Consider the following 20,277-nt stretch of genomic DNA (forward strand, 5'->3'; position numbering starts at 1 on the left):
GTCTTCAAATTTCTACAGTTCTCACTTATATAGATCATAAATTTACTCCATTCTTGTTAGTACTTTGTTTCCTCCTGACTGCGAATCCTATGTGTCAGTTTTGCTAATTCCACGTACTCGACCAACTTTGTCTGCCGCTCCTTTACAGTTGGTATCTCCTTGTGTTTTCCACTTTGGGGCTATCAAAACTCTGGCAGCTGTTGTAGCATACATAAATAATCTTTGGTCCGTCTTCTTAATATCCTCTCCTATCAAACCTAGCAATAGTTCTTCAGGCTTTTTTGGGGAAAGTATATTTAAACGTCTTTTTAAATTCATTATAGATCAATTCCCAAAACTCTTTCATTTTATCACATGCCCACCACATGTGGTAAAAATCACCATCCTTTTCTTTACATTTCCAACAGATTTTACTACTCGCCCTAAACATTTTTGCTAGTTTGACAGGTGTTAGAGCTATGGTTTTCCCAGTAGCTATGTATGGAAGTGAGAGCTGGACCATAAAGAAGGCTGATCGCCGAAGAATGGATGCTTTTGAATTATGGTGCTGGAGGAGACTCTTGAGAGTCCCATGGACTGCAAGAAGATCAAACCTATACATTCTGAAGGAAATCAGCCCTGAGTGCTCACTGGAAGGACAGATCCTGAAGCTGAGACTCCAATACTTTGGCCACCTCATGAGAAGAGAAGACTCCCTGGAAAAGACCTTGATGTTGGGAAAGATGGCACAAGGAGAAGGGGATGACAGAGGACGAGATGGTTGGACAGTGTTCTCGAAGCTACCAACATGAGTTTGACCAAACTGCGGGAGGCAATGGAAGACAGGAGTGCCTTGCGTGCTCTGGTCCATGAAGTCACAAAGAATCGGACACGACTAAACGACTAAACAACAAGATACCAGCATCTAATATCTCTCTGCACGAGCCATTTTCCAACCAATTCCTCAAGTCCAACATAGACAGAAACGGGTGTGTGGTGGGCCTCGGGGCTGCCTGGGAATCCCAGGAGCTTCGCAGAACTTCACGGAAGCCCGGTTTTCACCTGTCAGCCGTCGCAGCCCCCGGCCGGTTTCCTTTGCCAGCCGATCGCAGGTTGGGAGTCCCTGCAAGCCGCTTGAATTCTCTCTCACTCGCGCGCACTCTCGCTTCTTGGAGACTTCCTGGGAATACCCCCCCAACGTCCTTAGTCCCTGGCAAGCTTTTAGAAGCCCATGCCTGCCGGCAGCTCGAACCACCATCACCCCCACCCCTGGAATCGCACCCAAAGGTGGCCCCACTTAAACTAGACACGGCGAGGGCTCCACCGCCCTCCTCGGAGCAATAACCCAGCCAGAGACCTCCCTTGCCTAGGAGCCGAGGCCACAACCTGTTCCCCATCTTCAGTGGCGTAGCGTGGGGGGTGCAGGGGGGGCCGGCCGCACCGGGCGCAACATCTGGGGGTTAGGGGGCGCAAATCCACGGGTTAGGGGGAGCATATCCACGGGTTAGGGGGTGCAAATTACTTGCCTTGCCCCGGGTGCTGACAACCCACGCTACGCCACTGCCCATCTTGCATGCACATGCAGCCATTTCCCCTTCCGTGCTCTGGCCCTCACCTTCCGTCCTCCTGCTGAGCGCCATCCTGCACGGACAGCGCGCGCGGAGAATCCCGTGCAAGGCGCTCTCCTTATCCTGCTTGCAAGAAGGAGCAGCTGCTCAGCGCGCTCCGCTTCCTTGAACAACCCGTCCCCGCCCTCCGGCTTCCTCCTTCTTTGGCTGAGGGGCGTGGCCACCATCTGGGGAGCCGGCTCCCTATTGGTCCGGAGCGCATGGAGCGGGGCGGTCTCCACGCGGCCGGCGTTCGAATCGCGGAACAGGCCTCCTCCCCGCCCCATCCCTGCTCCGTCTGACCCGCCCGCGCCTGGGACGGAGCCATGCCGCGCCTTCTGGGAGGGGCGGGAGAGAGCGCGCGCGCGCCTGCGCGGAGCGTGAGAATTCCGCCTCGAGGGCGGCTTGGACAGCGGCGGCGGCGGCGAGCGAAGCTCAGCGCACCAGTCGCTTAAAGCAGCGGCAGCAAAGAGCAGCACCACCGCATGGACAGCGGGAGAGAAAGGGAGGGAAAGGAAGGGGAAGGAACAGTATTAAGCAAGCCGCTGCAGCAGCAGCTACTTTAGCGCGCGCGGGTTTGTGTGCCTGAGGGGAACAAGCCCAGAGCCAACGCGGGAGATATAATGTCCTACCTCACGCCGCCGCCTCTCTCCCGCCAACATCTCCCGGCCACCTCGTCCCGCTGCTGCCCCGGCTTCTCCTCCGCCCGGCTCGCCGAGCCCAGCATGCACCCCGCGCACTGCTAAGCGAATAGTGCCCTAGAATGTCAGCGCTGAAAAAGGTAAGGGCGTCGAGGGTCGGGCGGGGGGGGGCGCGCAGAGGGCGGGGGGGGGAGAGAGCAGGTAATGGTGGAGTCCCGGGAGAAAACGGGGTGGCGGGGGGGGGTATGGGGAAAGTGGAGGTGCGGGAAAGGGGGCACCCAACCTGGGCTGAGGGCGCGAGCGAGCCGGCAACCATCCCGGACGGCGCTTCAAACTCCGTGGGAGCGGGAGGCGAGGGAAACAGCTGGTGGGGTTCCAGCTGCGGGGGGGCGCGAGGATTGAGTCACGCGGGGGGGGAGTGCGGAGCTGTGAGAGGAAACGGCGCTGTGCCGTCGCTGCCGCTCAGTGGCGTAGCGTGGGGGGGTGTGCAGGGGGGGCCGGCCGCACCGGGCGCAACATCTGGGGGTTAGGGTTAGGGGGCGCAAATCCACGGGTTAGGGGGCGCAAATTACTTGCCTTGCCCCGGGTGCTGACAACCCACGCTACGCCACTGCTGCCGCTGGGCTTTGGCTCGGCGCGCATTCCCTCGGTGCTGTCCGCTTGGGGTTGTTTCAGGGAAACGGTGTATTGGTGCGGGGCGGCGGGGGGGGGAGAGATGTTGCCCCGGCTTTGCCTCGCTTTTCTCCCCTCCACGCGGCAGCCTGGAGACGCAGCTGCTGCGGGGGCTGCTCCTCTCCCGGTTTGGGGTGGGGGGGAGAGGAGGCGGCAGCGGGGACGGTCGCTTTAGCGGGGGCTGCGGTTATTTCGGGTCTGGGGGGGGGAAGAGCCACTCCTGGGTTTTTTTGGGGGGTTGCTGGGGGTGGGAGTCGCCCCGGGAGCAGTGGCGTAGCGTGGGTTGTCAGCACCCGGGGCAAGGCAAGTAATTTGCGCCCCCTAACCCGTGGATTTGCGCCCCCTAACCCTAACCCCCAGATGTTGCGCCCGGTGCGGCCGGCCCCCCCTGCACCCCCCACGCTACGCCACTGCCCGGGAGTGCTGCTGGGCTGTGTGGGCACAATTCCTGCAAGCGGCTTTTTTTGGGGGGGTGAGGTGAGGGGTGCACATTTTAGGGATATTCTGGTGTAACCCATCTGTGGTTGTGGAAGGAGCAGCTTTCGTTTGGGGGGGCCTGTTGGGGGGCAACTACAAAAGCAGCAGCAGCAGTGGGGCAGGAGAATGAATGGAATAAGACAGTTCGAGGGTTTTGGGAGTGAAAGTAATATTGAATGGGGGGGGGGAGAGAGGCCCCGAAATTAATGCCGAGGGACGGGGGGGGTTTGGGGGGGTGTTGAGGCAACTTGGGTGATGGGTCGGAAGCGAGGCCCCTCCAAGCACCACCAGACTTAACAGTGACTGAAAACGCTGGTGTAACATTTTGTGAGTTGGAGGTGTCTCTCGTCACCCAAAACTGATTCGTTTCTTGGGGGGGGGATTAGTGTTGCAGTGACAGTCTGGGTACACGGTGTGTGTGTGTGTGTGTGTGTGTGTGACCTCCAAGAAATAACGTGGTGGGCTTTTAAGCTCCTAAGGTGTATGTGGAGTTTCTTAAACGAGGGAAAGATGGAGGATGCGGAGGTAACTTCTGGGGGGTTTGCAGAGGTACCTGGAAGGGTGGAAATGAGGTATCTCGCCACCCAGGATCAATTGGGGGGAAATGAGGATCTTGAAGCGACATTGTGGGCCCCTGATTAGGGTGTGTGTGTGTCTCCAAAATAATAGGGGGGCTGGGAGAGGATGTGGAGGTGCTTGTGGGGTGGTGGTTATAAACGAGGGAGGGGGAATTATTGGGACCGAGGTGCCTGTGCATCTGTGGAGTGTTCTCTTCTCCCCGGACGAAGTAGGGGGAAATAAATAAGAGGGGTGGGGGTGCTGGCGCGGAGAAGGTCGAGTTCCTGTGTGAGGCTGCTTCTCGCCCCCCAAGCGCAAAACCGGGGATCGCACCAGGAAGGTGTCGGGCCGAGAGGGACGTGTGCGCGGGCGCGCGCGCTCTGTGTTCCTCCGGCTGCTGCTGCGGTCCAATGCGCCCTTGCTGGAAGAAGCTGTGCGCCTCGTTGCTCCAGGCAGCGCCGAGCGCTGTCCTCTGCTGCTGCTGCTGCTGCTGGCCCGGGCTCTCTCCGATTGCCTCGCTCTTCCTTGGGCGAGGGGCTCTGGTTGTAGAAGCGGAGGGGTCTGTCCGACCAGCTTCAATGCAGAAGAAAGAACTCGAGAAACTCCGTGCTTCGCAAGGCATGACAGGGTGCTTTTTTATTTTTATTTTTTTGGACGCGCTTAACTACAAATTGAGAACGGTGCAGCTCGGTGGCACCAAGCTGAAGCTCAGCGAAAGGAGCGCTACCTCGTGAGAAACCCAGGGCAATGGGGACACACGTACATGCACGTGTGTGTCAGCGAGATTCGTGGTGCCTTGAGGCAGCAGGGGCGCCCCGACAAAATTGCACCCTCACCTCCCGCAGGCAGAAGAGGCAACTGGCGACTCCTCTCTTTTTAATTTTTTTTAAGGCTGATTTTGGAGGGCGTTGGAAGGGTTGCTTTGCCAGAAAAAAAGCTGGCAAACTATTGCGGAGCGGGGGGGGGGAGTGTGTGCTATTAACCGCCTCCTCCCTCCTCCACTGCTCTCTCTCTCTCTACACACACAAAATGCATCGTCTCCTCCTCCTGTTGTTCCCTCAGCAATGCAAGCAAGCATGAATCTTTCAGGAGGGCTTGAAATGGGGTGAGGGATTTCAGCGCCTGGGCTTGAAGGGTTTGCAGACGGAGATCCCTTCATCTCGGCTTGCAGCCTTCAAACCCGGGCTCGCTCTCCAATGCAAGGAGCCCATCCCACGCGCGTCCTTTCCCCTAGGCATTGCCCAAGAACCGCGCCGCTTGGTCCCCCACTCACCCACCCTCACGCTTTGCGGTAGCCGAGCTGCGGGGAAGAGTCTCTCGGTGGCGAGGAGTTCCTTTGATTCCTCCCCGGGCGGCTGCGTCCTGTGTGCGGAAAGCAGCTCCGCGCCAAGGCAAGCGGGTTCACACGGCGCGCACGTCTGTGATTCATGGCGAAGGTGAGGCCCCGGCGCCTCCATCCTTGGCAGAGCAAGGCTCGCATATCCAGCCGCGAACTTTGCGCGGCTCTTCCCCCAAAGCGAAAGAGCAGGACCAAAAACTCTCGCTTGTTGTCGGTTTCTTTACGGAGTTCGGAGACAGAAACAATCCAGCGCTTGTGATTCTACCCGCACGTGGGAATCAAATCACTTGCAGTAAAGTGGCGTGGCTAACTTGGCCTGCAAGTTATAAGACATCTTGCTCTCCCAGCAGGGACAGCCCTCTTCGCCCTTTTCTCCAGGGGGGGGGGGAGTCAGAACAATGAGGAGCCTCTCTTTTCTCACACTACTTATTGGAGGAGTACTTTTTTCCATATAGGACTTCTTGGGATTGAGTGGATCACATACACGTGTTTAGAAGAACCAAGAGTGCTGGCAGTTCAGGAAGAAGTTGTTAATGGGGTAGGGGGTGTTGCTGATGCAGCATTGAAATTGTCCTTTGGTGATTTCTGGTGACTCACAGTCTGGCATTGTTAGGAGTCAGAGTAGCATACTACACCATGTAGCATTTTCAGTCTTAAGAGATGCGAAACTGGGCAAAATTGGCTTGATGAACAAAGCATTGGTTGCGTCTCAAATTTCAAAATGCCCATAGAAAGAGAGAGTGCAGACCTTTTTTTTATTGTGAAACAGTGAGGTTTTAGCTTCACTATGATGGCTACTCAAGGAAGACTGCATGGTTTTTCATAGCATTGTGACACTCCAAAGTTCAGAGTTTAAACTGGGTCTGAATGGAATACTTGTAATATATTACAGTCTAGATGCCAGTTGTTTGACCAGCTTCCTGTTTCCTGCCTGAGATTGGCAGGTTAATCATGGTCCTAGTGGGCCACCGTACATAGCAGCTGGGTTGTGTTCACCTTGATAGGTCACAAGTTGTGAAATGCCTACTTCATACTAAGGGGGCGTTAACAATTTTCATCAGTTTTATATTTGTGTTTTGTTTTTTTTATAAACCATTTTCATGCCTATGTTCCCTGGCTTTATTATGACTTCCCCAACTAACCACAAACACCTCCATAAGTACAGTAGACTCCATAAGTCACATTCTAAGACAGATGGAGTTAATGTAACCTAGATAGAAGAAATGGAACTAAATGTGTGTAACCCCATTTCTGACATTCTCCATTATCTACCTCTGATTCTCACATTATTCTCATTACAGCTATAGAATTCTAAACTGTAAGAAATACCTTAGTTCTTCATTGTTCAGGGCCCTAGTTACTTTATGCATGATAGATGTGCAGACAAATACTATGCATTTTCACTGAGAAGTCCCACAGAATTCACTTTTTTCACTCAGCAGTTGTCTGTTTCACTCCCCATGTGAGCTGTTAATTCCTGACTTTAGCAATTTCAACGGGAACAACCATCTTCTATTGGATTGCAAGTGAATGTATAGCTCTTGTGTTCAGGAAAGATCACAACTGGTGTGTTTTCAATAGTCCTGTAGCTGCTGCTATATGTAACAAATGTTATAATGACATTTGAATTGCACTAAATATTCATCTTGGGAAAGAAGTCTCCCACTCACATTCAGCAACATTTTAAGACTTCCAGATTTCTCTGTCTTTAAGGCTGGAGTTTGCAAGTATATCATGATTTATGACTCATTTATTCCAATGCATTGTTCAGCATTGAACTAGCTCTTATGTAGTGATTTGGAGACATATACAGTTATTTATCAAAGATCTAATTCTGGCACTAATTTACTTAGCACTACTTTTGCTTTCTAGAAGCTCAGCTCATAAAGGTATGCATACATATGATCAGTGCTTGCATTAGTTTTACAGTGCAATGCTAACCATGGCTGTGTACGCATTACCAGTTTAAAATGCAGCGAGGTCACTAACACGGAAATGGGTGAGCATTGATAAATGAGCAATCTGCTTTCCTTTGCAGTCTACTCTATGGTGGTACCTCGGTTGTCGAAACCGTAATTTGTTCCGGAAGACGGTTTGACTTCCGAAATGTTAGACAACCGAAGTGCAAAGGGTGGTTGGCAAAGTCAATGGAGAAAAAAGAAACAAACGCAGCGGAAGCCTTTTGACTTACAAGGCACGTTTGAAAACAGAAGCAATTACTTCTGGGTTTTTGGTGTTTGGGTTCTGAAATGTTCGGCTTCCAAGACGCTCGAAAACTGAGGTACCACTGTATTTGGAAGTAAGTCCCAATAAGTTCACTGTGGTTGTCTACACACTACACCTTTAAAGTACATTCGAAGCACATTCTTCCTCTCAGTGAATTCTGGACACTGTAATTTCCGCCTCACAGGGTTACAATTCCCAGAAACCGTTAACAAACAATAGTGCCCAGAATTATTTGGGGTGGGGTGGGGAAATATGCTTTGGATGTGCCTTAAATGTATAGTTCTCATGCAGCCTGTGACTTAGTTCATGGTATGCGAGCTTAGGGCTGACATCTGTGGAGCTCAACATGTCTTTTTGTGAAGTGAGGTAGCATGGATTACTGCAGTTTGAGAACCCCCATCCAAGTTGTTGTACAGTGGTACTTCAGGTTACATACACTTCAGGTTACATACGCTTCAGGTTACAGACTCCGCTAACCCAGTGCTTCAGGTTAAGAACTTTGCTTCAGGATGAGAACAGAAATCGTGCTCCAGCGGCGCGGCGGCAGCAGGAGGCCCCATTAGCTAAAGTGATGCTTCAGGTTAAGAACAGTTTCAGGTTAAGTACGGACCTCCGGAACGAATTAAGTACTTAACCTGAGGTACTACTGTATTGTCTATGTAAGTAAGGAACCTCAGCCCCAGGAGCTGACTGTGATTCTCTAAGGCTTCTCTACCAGGACATACCCATCAAAAATCTCTTGAATACTTTTGGCTGGCTGAAGTGCGACCTTGGACTTTTCATTAATTGCTTGGACAACTTTAGCCTCTTGCATGTGGCCCTCAAGTCTGCAAAAGTCTCCCATTCCTGGTGTAAGTTGTGAGGGACACTAATTAGGGTGGTGGAAGTGAAGGAGTATGCCTTCATATTTCAAGACCCATATCTGATCATTCTTAAGGACCAGGACACCTGAAAGATCATCTCATCCCTTACATACCCAGTTGATCACTGTGCTCTGCAAGCAATACCATCTTATCAGAAGATGTGTTCTGCACAATACAGGAATCGGGCGTTTAGTACTGTGGCGCACATTCCTTTTGGATTTCCTTCCCGCTAAATATTATGACATGCATAGTCTCCTCTGTCTTTTCAGCACCTGCTGAGGACCTGCTTTCAATAAGCCTTTTAAATTGAGTTTTCTCCCAGCCTACAGCCATGTTATACTTATTTCTAAATGTTTTTTAGAAGTTTAGAAGTTTTAAGATGTTTAATTACTTGGGGGTTTGCTATCATGCCCTTGTTCTTAAAGAAGCCCAGGCATCAAATAAATAATATATATTTGAGTATACCTTTGGGTATACCTTTGGTTATAAGGCCTCTCTCTTCTCTCTTCTCTCTCTCTCTCTCTGTGTGTGTGTATGTATGTGTGTAGACATTGTGCCCCAGTTCCCAAGTTCAAATCTCACCATAACCGTGACCTCACTTGGTGACTTAGACAAACCTCTGTATCTCCACCTGACTTTCAGTAGTGAGATAAGAATACTGACCCACCATCCAGGGTGGTTTTAAGAATTACTAGGGACGCAGGTGGCACTGTGGGTTAAACCACAGAGACTAGGGCTTGCCAATCAGAAGGTCGGCGATTTGAATCCCTGTGGTGGGGTGAGCTCCCATTGCTCGATCCCAGCTCCTGCCAACCTAGCAGTTTGAAAGCACGTCAAAGTTCAAGTTGATAAATAGGTACCGCTCCGGTGGGAACGTAAATGGCGTTTCCGTGCACTCCCTCGGCCAATAAAGCGAGATGGGCGCCGCAACCACAGAGTCGTCCGCAACTGGACCTAATGGTCAGGGGTCCCTTTACCTTTAGCTTTACCTTTAAGTTTGTGGAAAATGCAAGGGATATTCTAAACTGCTAAATAAATGCATATCACCATCATAATTTGCTTTATTTAAATTTCGAAGAAACCCTTTTTCACCACCAATACATTTAGTGAGCATATGAATTAGGCTGAAATCAATGTGATTTACTTCCACGTAAAAGCTTTAGATTGGGGCAAATAATTTTGTCACTATTTGCAATAATCAAAACAATTAAATCATCTTTCACCCCTCCTGGTAGGGAAATGTCTATCATTATTTCCCGTGGAGGGAATTGTGTATACATGTGACATATAAGGACCACTCACCTAGAAGGTATTCCTTCTGTTTTGCCGATGGTCCTCGCCCACCTCCTTTCCCACTTTGAATATTTTCTTTTGGCAATCGATGTGTGTGTTATGTGTATAACAAAATGATAAACAAACTTTACATTTACAAAGCTTTAAATTTGGGTAACTTTATTGGACAATTACATAACTTGAAGAATCAATGCAATAATTTTGCAAATTTAAAGTGAGGGATAAAACTGATGGTACGCCTATTTTTAATAGCCAGGAACAATTAAAAATGCAGTTACATCAAGTAAAATCAATTTTCTTTTACAACTCTTATAATCCTCTAGACGGTGCTGGCAGTAGAATACTGAAATGGCTTTTTTGATCTTAGTATATGTCATTGGGGGCTTTTCCAACTACATGAGTCAAAGGAGAACAGCTGCTGCAATTCAATCTTATTAACAGGACAGACCTTGCTAGCTTGTCGGGTGATCAACAGTGAACTTATTTTATTTCAACAGGCATGTTGAAACTGAGGCCACTAGACCCTATTTCTAACTCCAACTTGTCAAATAGCATTGTCCTTGAAGTTATAATTTAAGTTGGCTATCATGTAGTCCAGGCATGGCCAAACTTGGCCCTCCAGATGTTTTGGGACTACAATTCCCATCATCCCTTACCTCACCGGTCCTGTTAGCTAGGGATGATGGGAGTTGTAGTCCCAAAACATCTGGAGGGCCAAGTTTGGCCATGCCTGATATAGTCTATCAGCATTGGGTAGATCTGTTTGTACTCCTTCGTTTCCCCCTTAGTTTTTCAGGGCAGATTATATTAGAAGCTTCTTTCTTACAGAGAATCCATTTTTGCCCAGTATAATCAAATCTTCCTTGTCAGCATGAGTAATATAATTGATGTGTACTGTTTTAGGAATCTTTTGGGGTGGTGTTGGCAGGGAGAGAAACTCTCCCTTGAATGTTTAAATTTTTGTTGCTAAAGATAATTTTCTCCCCTATGAAACAATTTTGTTGAAACCCTCTTGGCTTGTACCATTAATGTGTGCATCATGGTTTTATGGATGATTCAATACATATTCACACTTTAGAACAACCCAGAATTTGGCAGACAGAATTCAATTTTAAAGCTAGTCATAGCAGACCCCTGGTTTTCATTCCACAGTACTGTATGGATATTCATTGAACCAGATGACTGTATAAGGAGCTGCCTTTATACTATTGGACCACCTGTTTACTCTGTCTGGCAGCAGCTCTTCCTAGGTCTCAGGCAGGTCGTTCTATAACCTGTTACTTCCAAACCTTCAAAAGGAGCCTGTGGCCTTATGGAAGCCACAAAGCCTGCAGAAATGGGTTCCACCATCACTTCATGATATGCAGGTGAACGACAACACCAGACCACATCTGTGAAGCACATTCCATATTGATGCAGCCCCATTGATGGAAGTGCTAATATATTTTCCTTTTGCCGTTAGAAAAATAATAATATATGTGCAACACAGAACAGCTGGGACAGAATCTAAGTGGAATGAAACATAAAGTAAAGGTAAAGGGACTCCCGACCATTAGGTCCAGTTGTGACCGACTCTGGGGTTGTGGCGCTCATCTCGCTTTATTGGCCGAGGAAGCCGGCGTACAGCTTCCGGGTCATGTGGCCAGCATGACTAAGCCACTTCTGGTGAACCAGAGCAGCACACAGAAACGCTGTTTACCTTCCCATTTCCCACCAGAGTGGTACCTATTTATCTACTTGCACTTTGACATGCTTTCAAACTGCTAGGTTGGCAGGAGCAGGGACCAAGCAGCAGGAGCTCACCCCGTCATGGGGACTCAAACCGCCGACCTTCTGATCGGCAAGCCCTAGGCTCTGTGGTTTAACCCACAGCGCCACGCGTGTGTCCTAATCTCCTTTTATATCTAACCTAGCTTTAATTTCAGACCTGCATGAGATGAAGAGTTTTCATGCTATAAATGATACACACAGCAACAGAAGTGTGTTCTTGTCGTCGTCCCCCCTTTCCCCCCAAGGGAAGTAGATTGGTACTGCACACTCAAACATAAGAGAGTTTAATTTTACTTACTATCCATTGGGTTTATTAATTTGATTGCATGCTGTTTCTATCGCTAGTACTGTAAGGCTATGATTCTAGGCATGCAGTCAGCATTCCTTCTGCTACGAAGCATAATGGGACACGTCCTAATTATTTCTAACCAAAGCGAGAAAATAAAAACACTGTTTTTGCATTGCAGGGGAAAAAAATCATTGGCAAAACTTAGCAAGCAATGTAATGATAGAATTCTTGTTTCCCTAAAACAAGATGCTCATTTCTCCCACAGATAACAGTTCCTGAGCCTACACTGGCTGAGGGACCATAAAATTTGTTGGAAGCACTGCCATTCCTGCAGAACTCAATTATGTGCTGCTGGCGTTAAAGACATCCCAGTAGAACTCTCCAGATCAGTTGTTAGAACATTCCACTGGTGCAGACATTCTGTCAGTTTGTCTATGGCGGTGGAGAGGCTGGAATGAGGCAGAGTCAAGGGGAGGATGTGGGCAGCACTTCAGTGCTCTTGCTTTATTCCTGTTAGTGGCACAAATTGTCCCAGACGTAACACAAGAAATTAGTTTCCTATTGATTCCTTCTATGACCATCATTGCCACAGTCTCTGTGTGGTGCTCCACAGGAATGCCATTTTTTGTTTCCCCCCAGGTTGTATGTGTCGTCCCTCCTCCCAAACTGAGCAGGTGTAGGATAACATTCCTTGTTCTACTAGCATAGTTGTGATCCATCTCCCATTTCGGTATAAGCAGAGTATAGAATTGCTGCGCCCATCACCCAATGATTGATGCTCCTTCATGGAAATCAATGGGGAAATGACCAAAACCACTCTACAAATTTATTTTGTATGCATTTTCTAATAGGTTAAAAGGTAAAGGGACCCCTGACCATTAGGTCCAGTCGTGCTCATCTCGCTTTATTGGCCGAGGGAGCCGGCGTATAGCTTCCGGGTCATGTGGCTAGCATGACTAAGCCGCTTCTGGCAAACCAGAGCAGCACACTGAAACGCTGTTTACCTTCCCGCCGGAGCGGTACCTATTTATCTACTTGCACTTCATGCTTTCGAACTGCTAGATTGGCAGGAGCAGGGACCAAGCAACGGGAGCTCACCCCATCGCGGGGATTCGAACCGCCGACCTTCTGATTGGTTTAACCCACAGCGCCACCCGCGTCCCTTCTAATAGGTTACCCTGTTCTAAAAGAACTTCTTGGAAATGCTGACAAACGTAAAGGTTTGTTTATAAAGGGGACATGTTTTATAAATAAATAAAAACCCCGTTTATGTGTTAAACAGTTCTGGAAATGTATCAGTCTTTCAGACCAGGTATTTGTAAAGGCTAATCTGACATGACTTTTTCTATTACAGATTTTTGAGATTTACTTCAAAGGTGTTGTCATGAAAGCCTGAACTCGTCTTCTCCTGCATTACAACACTATATTGTATACTAGATTGACCAGGATGACTAATATCTGTTCTTACCCACTTTTGGATGAGGAATTCTGCTGGAAAATGCTATAACATTATTTGAGTTTCAGGGCAATTTTCTCTTCCGCCCACCCCTCTATATTTACAATATAAGTATTCAATTAAATAAATTGGTTTCCTTTGATGATCCATTCCACATTGCCAAATAATTCTGTTTTGTCCTCCTTTCTTTTGCAACAGAATTAATAGTATTTATGTCCATGTGATCCCACTGAATGAAACAAGAGCCATAAAATAACTCCTTTGGGACTAACTACTGTGCAAATTTGAAGAGAGAATTTCCCCTCATTAATCTGGTAAAAAAGAAGGTTTCCCATAGAGGAAGCTGCTAAGGCTGGAACAAGTACTCTGTCATCCCCCCCCCCCAATTTCTTTTTTTGCAGTAATACCCTCTGGCAAAAGCTCTATCTGGGCATTCAGATGGTTTCTATCTGTAGATATCTTGACGTTAGTCATTAAGTTAGGCAGTAAAACACAGTCTTGCAATCTGGATTTCTGTCAGCCTTTTGTTCTAATGCTATGGAACAGCATGATTTCGGAGAAGGTTCTGAAGTTTTGCGTCCTGTGCATTTATGCATTTTGTGCAACGTATTGAAGGTACAGCCGTGTAAAACATTTTTAACATCTCAGCAGATCTCCAGTGGGTTAAGAAGATGTATTAATTCATGGTCCCCTTTAGTCAATGGATTGAAGACATGACGGCACTCACAGCTTGTGAGCAGATTGCTTATAGACACAAACTATGTTTGGATAAATATATTGATATTTGGAATGAGTTTATACAGAATATAGTAGGCTATTAATGATCATATATGTGTTAGCATATATAAGAATCTCCTTCTCTCTCTCTCTCTCTCTCTCTCTCTCTCTCTCACACACACACACACACCCTTATGTTCCTAAATGCTGTACCCTTCCTCCAGCAGCTGCTTGTCAGTGGTAAACATCATGGGGAAATAAGATGGTGCCCTGTAGGATCCCATAAACCAATTGCCAATGAATAGTAATGCTCAGCACCATCTGCTGGGAATTGCTCCATGCTGGAACTAGCACTAAATAATTCCATCTCAACCTATCCTGATATTGCTGTTGATAGCACCAGAAGTCGTCAGGAGATCAAGCAAAGTCAAAAGGGATACAATCTTCAGTATAAACTGGCTTCTGGGGCAACCAAGGCTGTCTCAGTTACAAAATCAGATTTGAAGCCAGATTGAATAGGAATACCTAGAGCAGGACCACCATATGCTTGAGCATCTTGTCCCCAAAATGAACATTCAAAACAAGGTGTTAAGTGTCTAAAGAAGACATCTTCTACAGTCTTACCTCTGCTTTGCATAAATGGTTGGGATGCTTTGCTGTCGAAGCATTTATAATACCTTGTGCCCACCTGTCAGGAACATTCTACCTGCTTTTATCAGCAAGGATTGAGAAAGCTGCGAGTGCAAGTGGTCAGCCTCTTACCTCTATTAATACTATTTACATCCTTAGGCTGCACAAGCTGAAGTCTCAGACACTGTAATCAGAGTTGAGTCCAAGTTGGAACAGATGTACAGTATATCTAAAACTATATATAAAAATACCTTTTTGGTGCAAAATTGTTGGGGGAAGGATTTAAATGCTCATGTTAGCACAGCAAAATTTATCTGGAACAGTAGTTCTGGGAAATATCCTTGCATTCCTCATTGTAAGCATGATGAATTGTCTAAGTTTTTTTAATAAAACATTGCCTTCCACAATAGTCCTAACTATTGCCAGTTCTTTATGCAGTGACCACATTGCTGTACTTAAGCAGGTCTGCGTTGTCAATGGCTGGTTGGGGTGACTGCCTGAGAACATACCCTCTAACACCTCGTTGGCAAAATCTGGGACACCATCTTCCCAGAAACCATTTTCCTGTTTTTGTGTATGCAAGAGAACAGTGGCCATTTGGGATGCTGTGATTTCACACGTTTTCATGCCGTACCCCCCCAATGCTTTTGGGGGCATGGCACCCTAAAGCACATGTTTTGGGGCACCGCATGAGATCGCAGCCCCCCAAAACACCTTTTTAAAGGGGAAATTGTGGCACAAGATCACAGTGTCCAAAATGGCCACCATTCTCTCGCAAGAAAAAATGGGATGTCTCACACACTTGTGGGGTGTGTGAGAACCACATCTTACATACTCTTGAGTTCCATGATGGAAGAAAGACGTGATATAAATGAAACCATGATTTCAGAGCAGCCTTCCCGAATCTGATCTGATCACCAGGTGTTTTGGATGACACCTCCCATCATCCTGACTCACTGGTGAGGCTGGCTTGAGCTGATGGAAATTATAGTCCAAAACATTTGGAGGTTGGGGGAAAATATCCTAGGCCATGGTGTTCCAAATAAGGCACACTTGATGCCAGTACTGGTTTCTTACAGACATCAGGCAAAAACTATTTTTAGTTTGCTTAGGTTTTAGCCAGCTTAAAATTTAGCTGATGGTTCTCTTTCATCTGCCAGATGTTTGATTTGTATTTTATTGTCCTGACATTGGCTTTGGGACCAAATTTGGTAAAGAGTAGCAGAAATATTTTAAACAAATCAATAAAACAAAGCACAATTCCCAGCACAACCCCTGCAAGAGGACATGCTTATATAGGTCCCATACATTTCATTGTGGCCTGCTAAGTATAATTCCTTGGTGGATTGTGCTGTTAAGATCATGACTGTCTTGATTTCAAAATGAACCCTTTCAGATTTCAGCTGAAATTGGTTTGTGGATAAACACTCAAAAACTGATCGCCACAGTAATATTAGCACAAAGAGGTGGATTCTGTTCTGTTCATCCACCCACAGCATTCTTAACAAAGAATTTTTTTATCTTTGGACAGATAATTATATGAGAATATTTAGCTCAAAAGGTGGCCTGGTTAGGAGAACTCTGAGAAGTGGTTGTCAAACAAGTGTTTCCGTGGTATTTAATGCTAGACAGTGTATGTTTATTGTGCAGTACTAGCATAATGGAAGAAAAGGATAAATGGCGCTTTCCTGTTGGGGAATGGAAGAGGTTAAAGAGAAAATGTTCCTTTCTTTTTCATATCATCTGAAAAAGATGATATTAGTGCAGGAAACTCTAAATGCAGGTGTTTCGTTTCAGCAAAGTATTGGTATAGCAGACTCCCTTAACAGATGATTCTAGCACCAAATTTATGCGGTGGCTGAACATAACTGCTGGGCATTGCTTAACAACAGGTGACTTTCTAAAACCGAAGGCTTTGGTAACGTGAGAGGTCTTTTAAGAATATTCGCCCATTGGTTCAATTCTGCCTTTGTTGTCCCTCCCAAGAGCAGGGAAGTAATTCCTTTCCAGGCCCAATTTAAAGTGCGGGTGGTTACTTTTAAAGTGCCAAACCAGGGCTTTCCAAAAATTTCATGTTGGGGTGATAAGCTTTTCAGACATGCATCATTTCATGACACAGTTATTCAGCTTTACTAGCAAACCAGAGGTTAAATAGACCCTTTTCCAGCACTGGAAGGAGCATGGGGACTGAAAGTGTTCACGTGACACAGATACACACTACAGCCGACACACTAATGTGTCACGACACAGTTTGGAAAGCTCTGTGCTGAACAATGTGTGACCAAGCAATCTGAAGGATTGTCTGCTGTCCTTCTTGCTCCTAAGACCAGGTTTTGTTTTTTTTTTTTTTTTAAAAAACACCTTCTGACAAGCCTTCCACTATTAAGTTATTGGGAAGGAGGCCTTTTCCAGGGTGGCCCCATGACTATGGAACTACCTCCATAAATTGATACTTATTACCCATTTCATGAATAGCTTTAAACTGCTCCTTGAAGACTTTTAAATAAAATGTTGGTACTTTTTTTTTTTTTTTTTTGCTGGTGGCCTTTTAATATGGTATTTTTGCTGTCTGTCTGCTTTTACACTTATATTATTTTAGTCTGCTGAAACTGTTTTTATCTGCTGCTATGACAATTTTTAGATGTGTTGCGCTTTTATTTTATGACTCTAATGTTATAGATAGTTAACATGCTGGGAGGCGACCCTGAAAGGCAGAAAATAAAATTAATAACAGAGATGTTTCTGAACCTATTTCGCTTAGCCTCTGATATTTTGTACAGCTATATCCGACTCCACTTTCTCTATTATAGCCTTCCTGGGGGATAATGTGGACCAATTGCTTCTCAGTTGTTAAGTAGGGACCGGATTCTTCTTCTTAGACTGCAGAGGTTGCAGAAATAAAGCCCACCTCTTCATTAACAAGTAGCAGCCCGGTTTTGGTTCTTCAGATTGATAGCAGTTGGTTGTCGTATAGGCATCATCAGGAAAACAATTTCAAAGTTTATGTCTCAATCGGAATGTCACACTGTGTGTGTGTGTGTGTGTGTGAGAGAGAGAGAGAGAGAGAGAGAGAGAGTTTGAATTCTGTAGCATGGAATGCAGGGAATTCAACACTGAGCTTGAATTTATGTGTAAACTCTGCAGCAAGCTTAATGTACAACACTGCACAGACCTAGAAATTAAACAAGCACCTCATAATCTCAGGACTGCAATACCTCAAGTACTGCCTCCCAGTATATGAATCGACCCATACCCTGCAATCATCATTGAAGGCACTTTGCGTGCCTCTTCATAGGAGGTCTGGAAGGCAGCAATAAAGGAAAGGACCTTTGCTGTAGTGGCCCCCTCCTTGTGGGGGATTGCTCTACACAGGGTGGCTTGCATGGTGCCTTGGTTCCATATCTTTAGGCACCAGGCAAGAACATCCATCTTCTCCAGTTCTTTGGTTAATTAAGCAGTCTATGACCTTTAAAATTATCTCTATGGTGTTTTTTTTTTTTTGGGGGGGGGGAGGAATTTTGTTTGTTTGCTACTATGTTATGTATCTGTGTATAGCCCCACAGAACTGAGTCAGGGGCGGAGGAGGGGGGTGCAGTGGGGGTGGACTGCCCCAGGTGTCTTCGCTGAGGGGGGGTGACATTTGGCGGGTGGGCGGCACGCTGAATGTCCGCCATCAGTGGCTCGCTCCGCCCCCGGCTGTAGGGTGTGTGCACCACTCCGCGCATCTGAGCGGCTATCCCGCTCCTGGGAGGGCACCCTCTATGTCCAGCCTCCCTCGGGAGCGTGCTACACCCCCTTCAGGAGCGTGTCCGCCCTGAGCAGGACGGGCATATGCTCCACCGCTGAACAGAGTGTGGCTTACTTCCAAGTAAACATGCATAGGATTGTGTTACACATGTGAAGGAGAGAGTTTTACTGTGCTCAGAACGTATTCACATGAGTACTTGAAACAAAAACAAAAAAACCATGCATATCCTAGACATGGTACCTGAAAAATCACATGACCTCATACCTGACTGCATATACAGAAAGATTATTGTCGGTTGTCACTCTCCAGGTGTGCACCAAGTGGGACACAGAGGGTGGTGCTAAGGGATGGAGCGTTCTCTACCTATAGAAGGCTGTCCCCAGGGAAGTTTACTTGGTTTTTACGTTGTTATTTTTTAAGAGCTGGATGAATCCTTTTGTTTTTTTCTAGGTGGTTTCTTTCTCTCTTTTAAACCCTTTAATCCTGAATTTGAATCGGTTTTGTGCTTCGTTATATACTGCTTTTATTTCTGTGTAGTTTTGGCAGTATTTTATTTTACATTATATTATCTCAATAGAACGAAATTATATTATCTCAGCATATGCGGTCTTGATTCTTCTTTTTTAAACTGAAGAGCAGGATATAAATAAAAATGTACTGTGGGTGTGGTGAGAAGGTCATTCAAACTGCTTGTCAGGCACGATGATTTGGCAGGATGCTGCAATTCACAAACTACAGTATGTGCTTGTAATGAACCACTGTTTTCTATGTGCAGAATGCAGTGTGGGCTTTTAATTTATTTCTTATATGTAGCTAATTGTCAGCTGCATGCAGAGCGCTCCCAGGAACCAGCCTTTATGGGGTAAATGAGGGGCACGAAACAACAATGCCCTGTTCTTGCCACGATTGCCCTTTTGCTTTTTAAGATTTGGAGTGGGAAAAGTACCAATTAGAAAGAGTATCAAAGGCTCATTTCACATATGACATGTTGCGGTGAGATCATACAAAATGCAGCGTTCTTACTTTTAATTTGCTCATGTGCCAAAGCATTCCAAATTGGCAGCCATGCAGGGCAGGGCATTTTGGGTGATGCCCACATATGGAATTTGTTTTACAGTGAGAACAAGCAAGTCCCATCCTTACAAGTTTTCAGATGGCGCACCTGTAGTCTGGTTTTAAGTGGGCTGCGGAGGTGGTTATGTTGCTTATTCTGCTTATTTTTTGTTTTTAAGACTCTGCTGGGTGGACTGTTTTTATGAACCAGCTCCTTTTAAGGATTTGGGATGTTTTAGATTGTGTGTGTGTGTTTACTGCTGTGTTTGCTGTTTTGAGAGGAAATTCTCCTGAGAAGCGGTGTAGAAATCGATTACACAAACAAACCCTCCCTTAAAAAAAAAGCTTTCTCACAGTGTGATCCTAAAGGTAAAGGGACCCCTGACCCCTGACAGTGTGATCCTACTCAGAAGTAAATTCCAATATATTTCATAAGCCCTTGCTGTCAGGTAACTGTACGTAGGATCATAGCTTTGAGCCAGTGTATCTGTGGTGAAAATGGCGGACTTATTTTGGTTCAGCTTTGACCTTGAGCCGGCCACTGCCTCTTAGCCTCAGCTACCTCACAGGATTGTTGAGCTCCTTGGAGAAAAGTTGAGATATAAATGGAATAAGTAAGTAGGCAATGAGAACCTTGCTTCCAAGGGTTTTAGAGAGAATTCTTCGTCCTAGCTCTGCTTTACTGTGTAGAGGAATTCTGAGTAATGTTTATCATTATCATGGCTCCTGGCTGTATGTAAGTGGTCATGCATTTTCCTATTAAGTTCAGCAAAACTGTGCCTGTGGTGTTTTGCAGGAGACCCTACTTCCACATTTAAGTAAGGATGTTCAAGAACGAAAGGCCTTTGGTGCCCTCTGCTGTCTACTGTTGACTATTTTGAAGATAATGTTTACTGTTGTTGGCTACTACATTTCTTAAAAATTAATCTCCTGTCTTTCCATAAAGCTTTTCTTTGCTC

At 46.4% G+C, this 20,277-nt stretch overlaps 2 protein-coding genes across 5 annotated transcripts in view; one reads left to right on the forward strand and one right to left on the reverse strand.

Moving 5' to 3' along the window:
* ERICH1 (glutamate rich 1) overlaps window positions 1-1,736 on the reverse strand; it is a 73,675-nt gene extending 71,939 nt beyond the window's left edge. The window contains exon 1 of the mRNA XM_082215639.1: window positions 1,595-1,736. Coding sequence (XP_082071765.1) covers window positions 1,595-1,619 — 25 coding nt within the window. The 5' untranslated portion in view covers window positions 1,620-1,736. The remainder of the gene's footprint in view (window positions 1-1,594) is intronic.
* A 256-nt stretch (window positions 1,737-1,992) lies between these two features.
* Window positions 1,993-20,277, forward strand: part of DLGAP2 (DLG associated protein 2) — a 402,575-nt gene continuing 384,290 nt past the window's right edge. For all 4 annotated transcript variants that reach the window (XM_082215473.1, XM_082215468.1, XM_082215475.1 and 1 more), the window contains exon 1: window positions 1,993-2,367. Coding sequence is in view for 3 of the 4 variants with exons in the window: in XM_082215468.1 (XP_082071594.1) it covers window positions 2,350-2,367 (18 nt within the window). In the remaining variant the exon portion in view is untranslated. The remainder of the gene's footprint in view (window positions 2,368-20,277) is intronic.

The sequence above is a fragment of the Podarcis vaucheri genome (genome assembly GCF_965113315.1).
Source record: "Podarcis vaucheri genome assembly, chromosome: 3".
Taxonomy (NCBI): Eukaryota; Metazoa; Chordata; class Lepidosauria; order Squamata; family Lacertidae; genus Podarcis; species Podarcis vaucheri.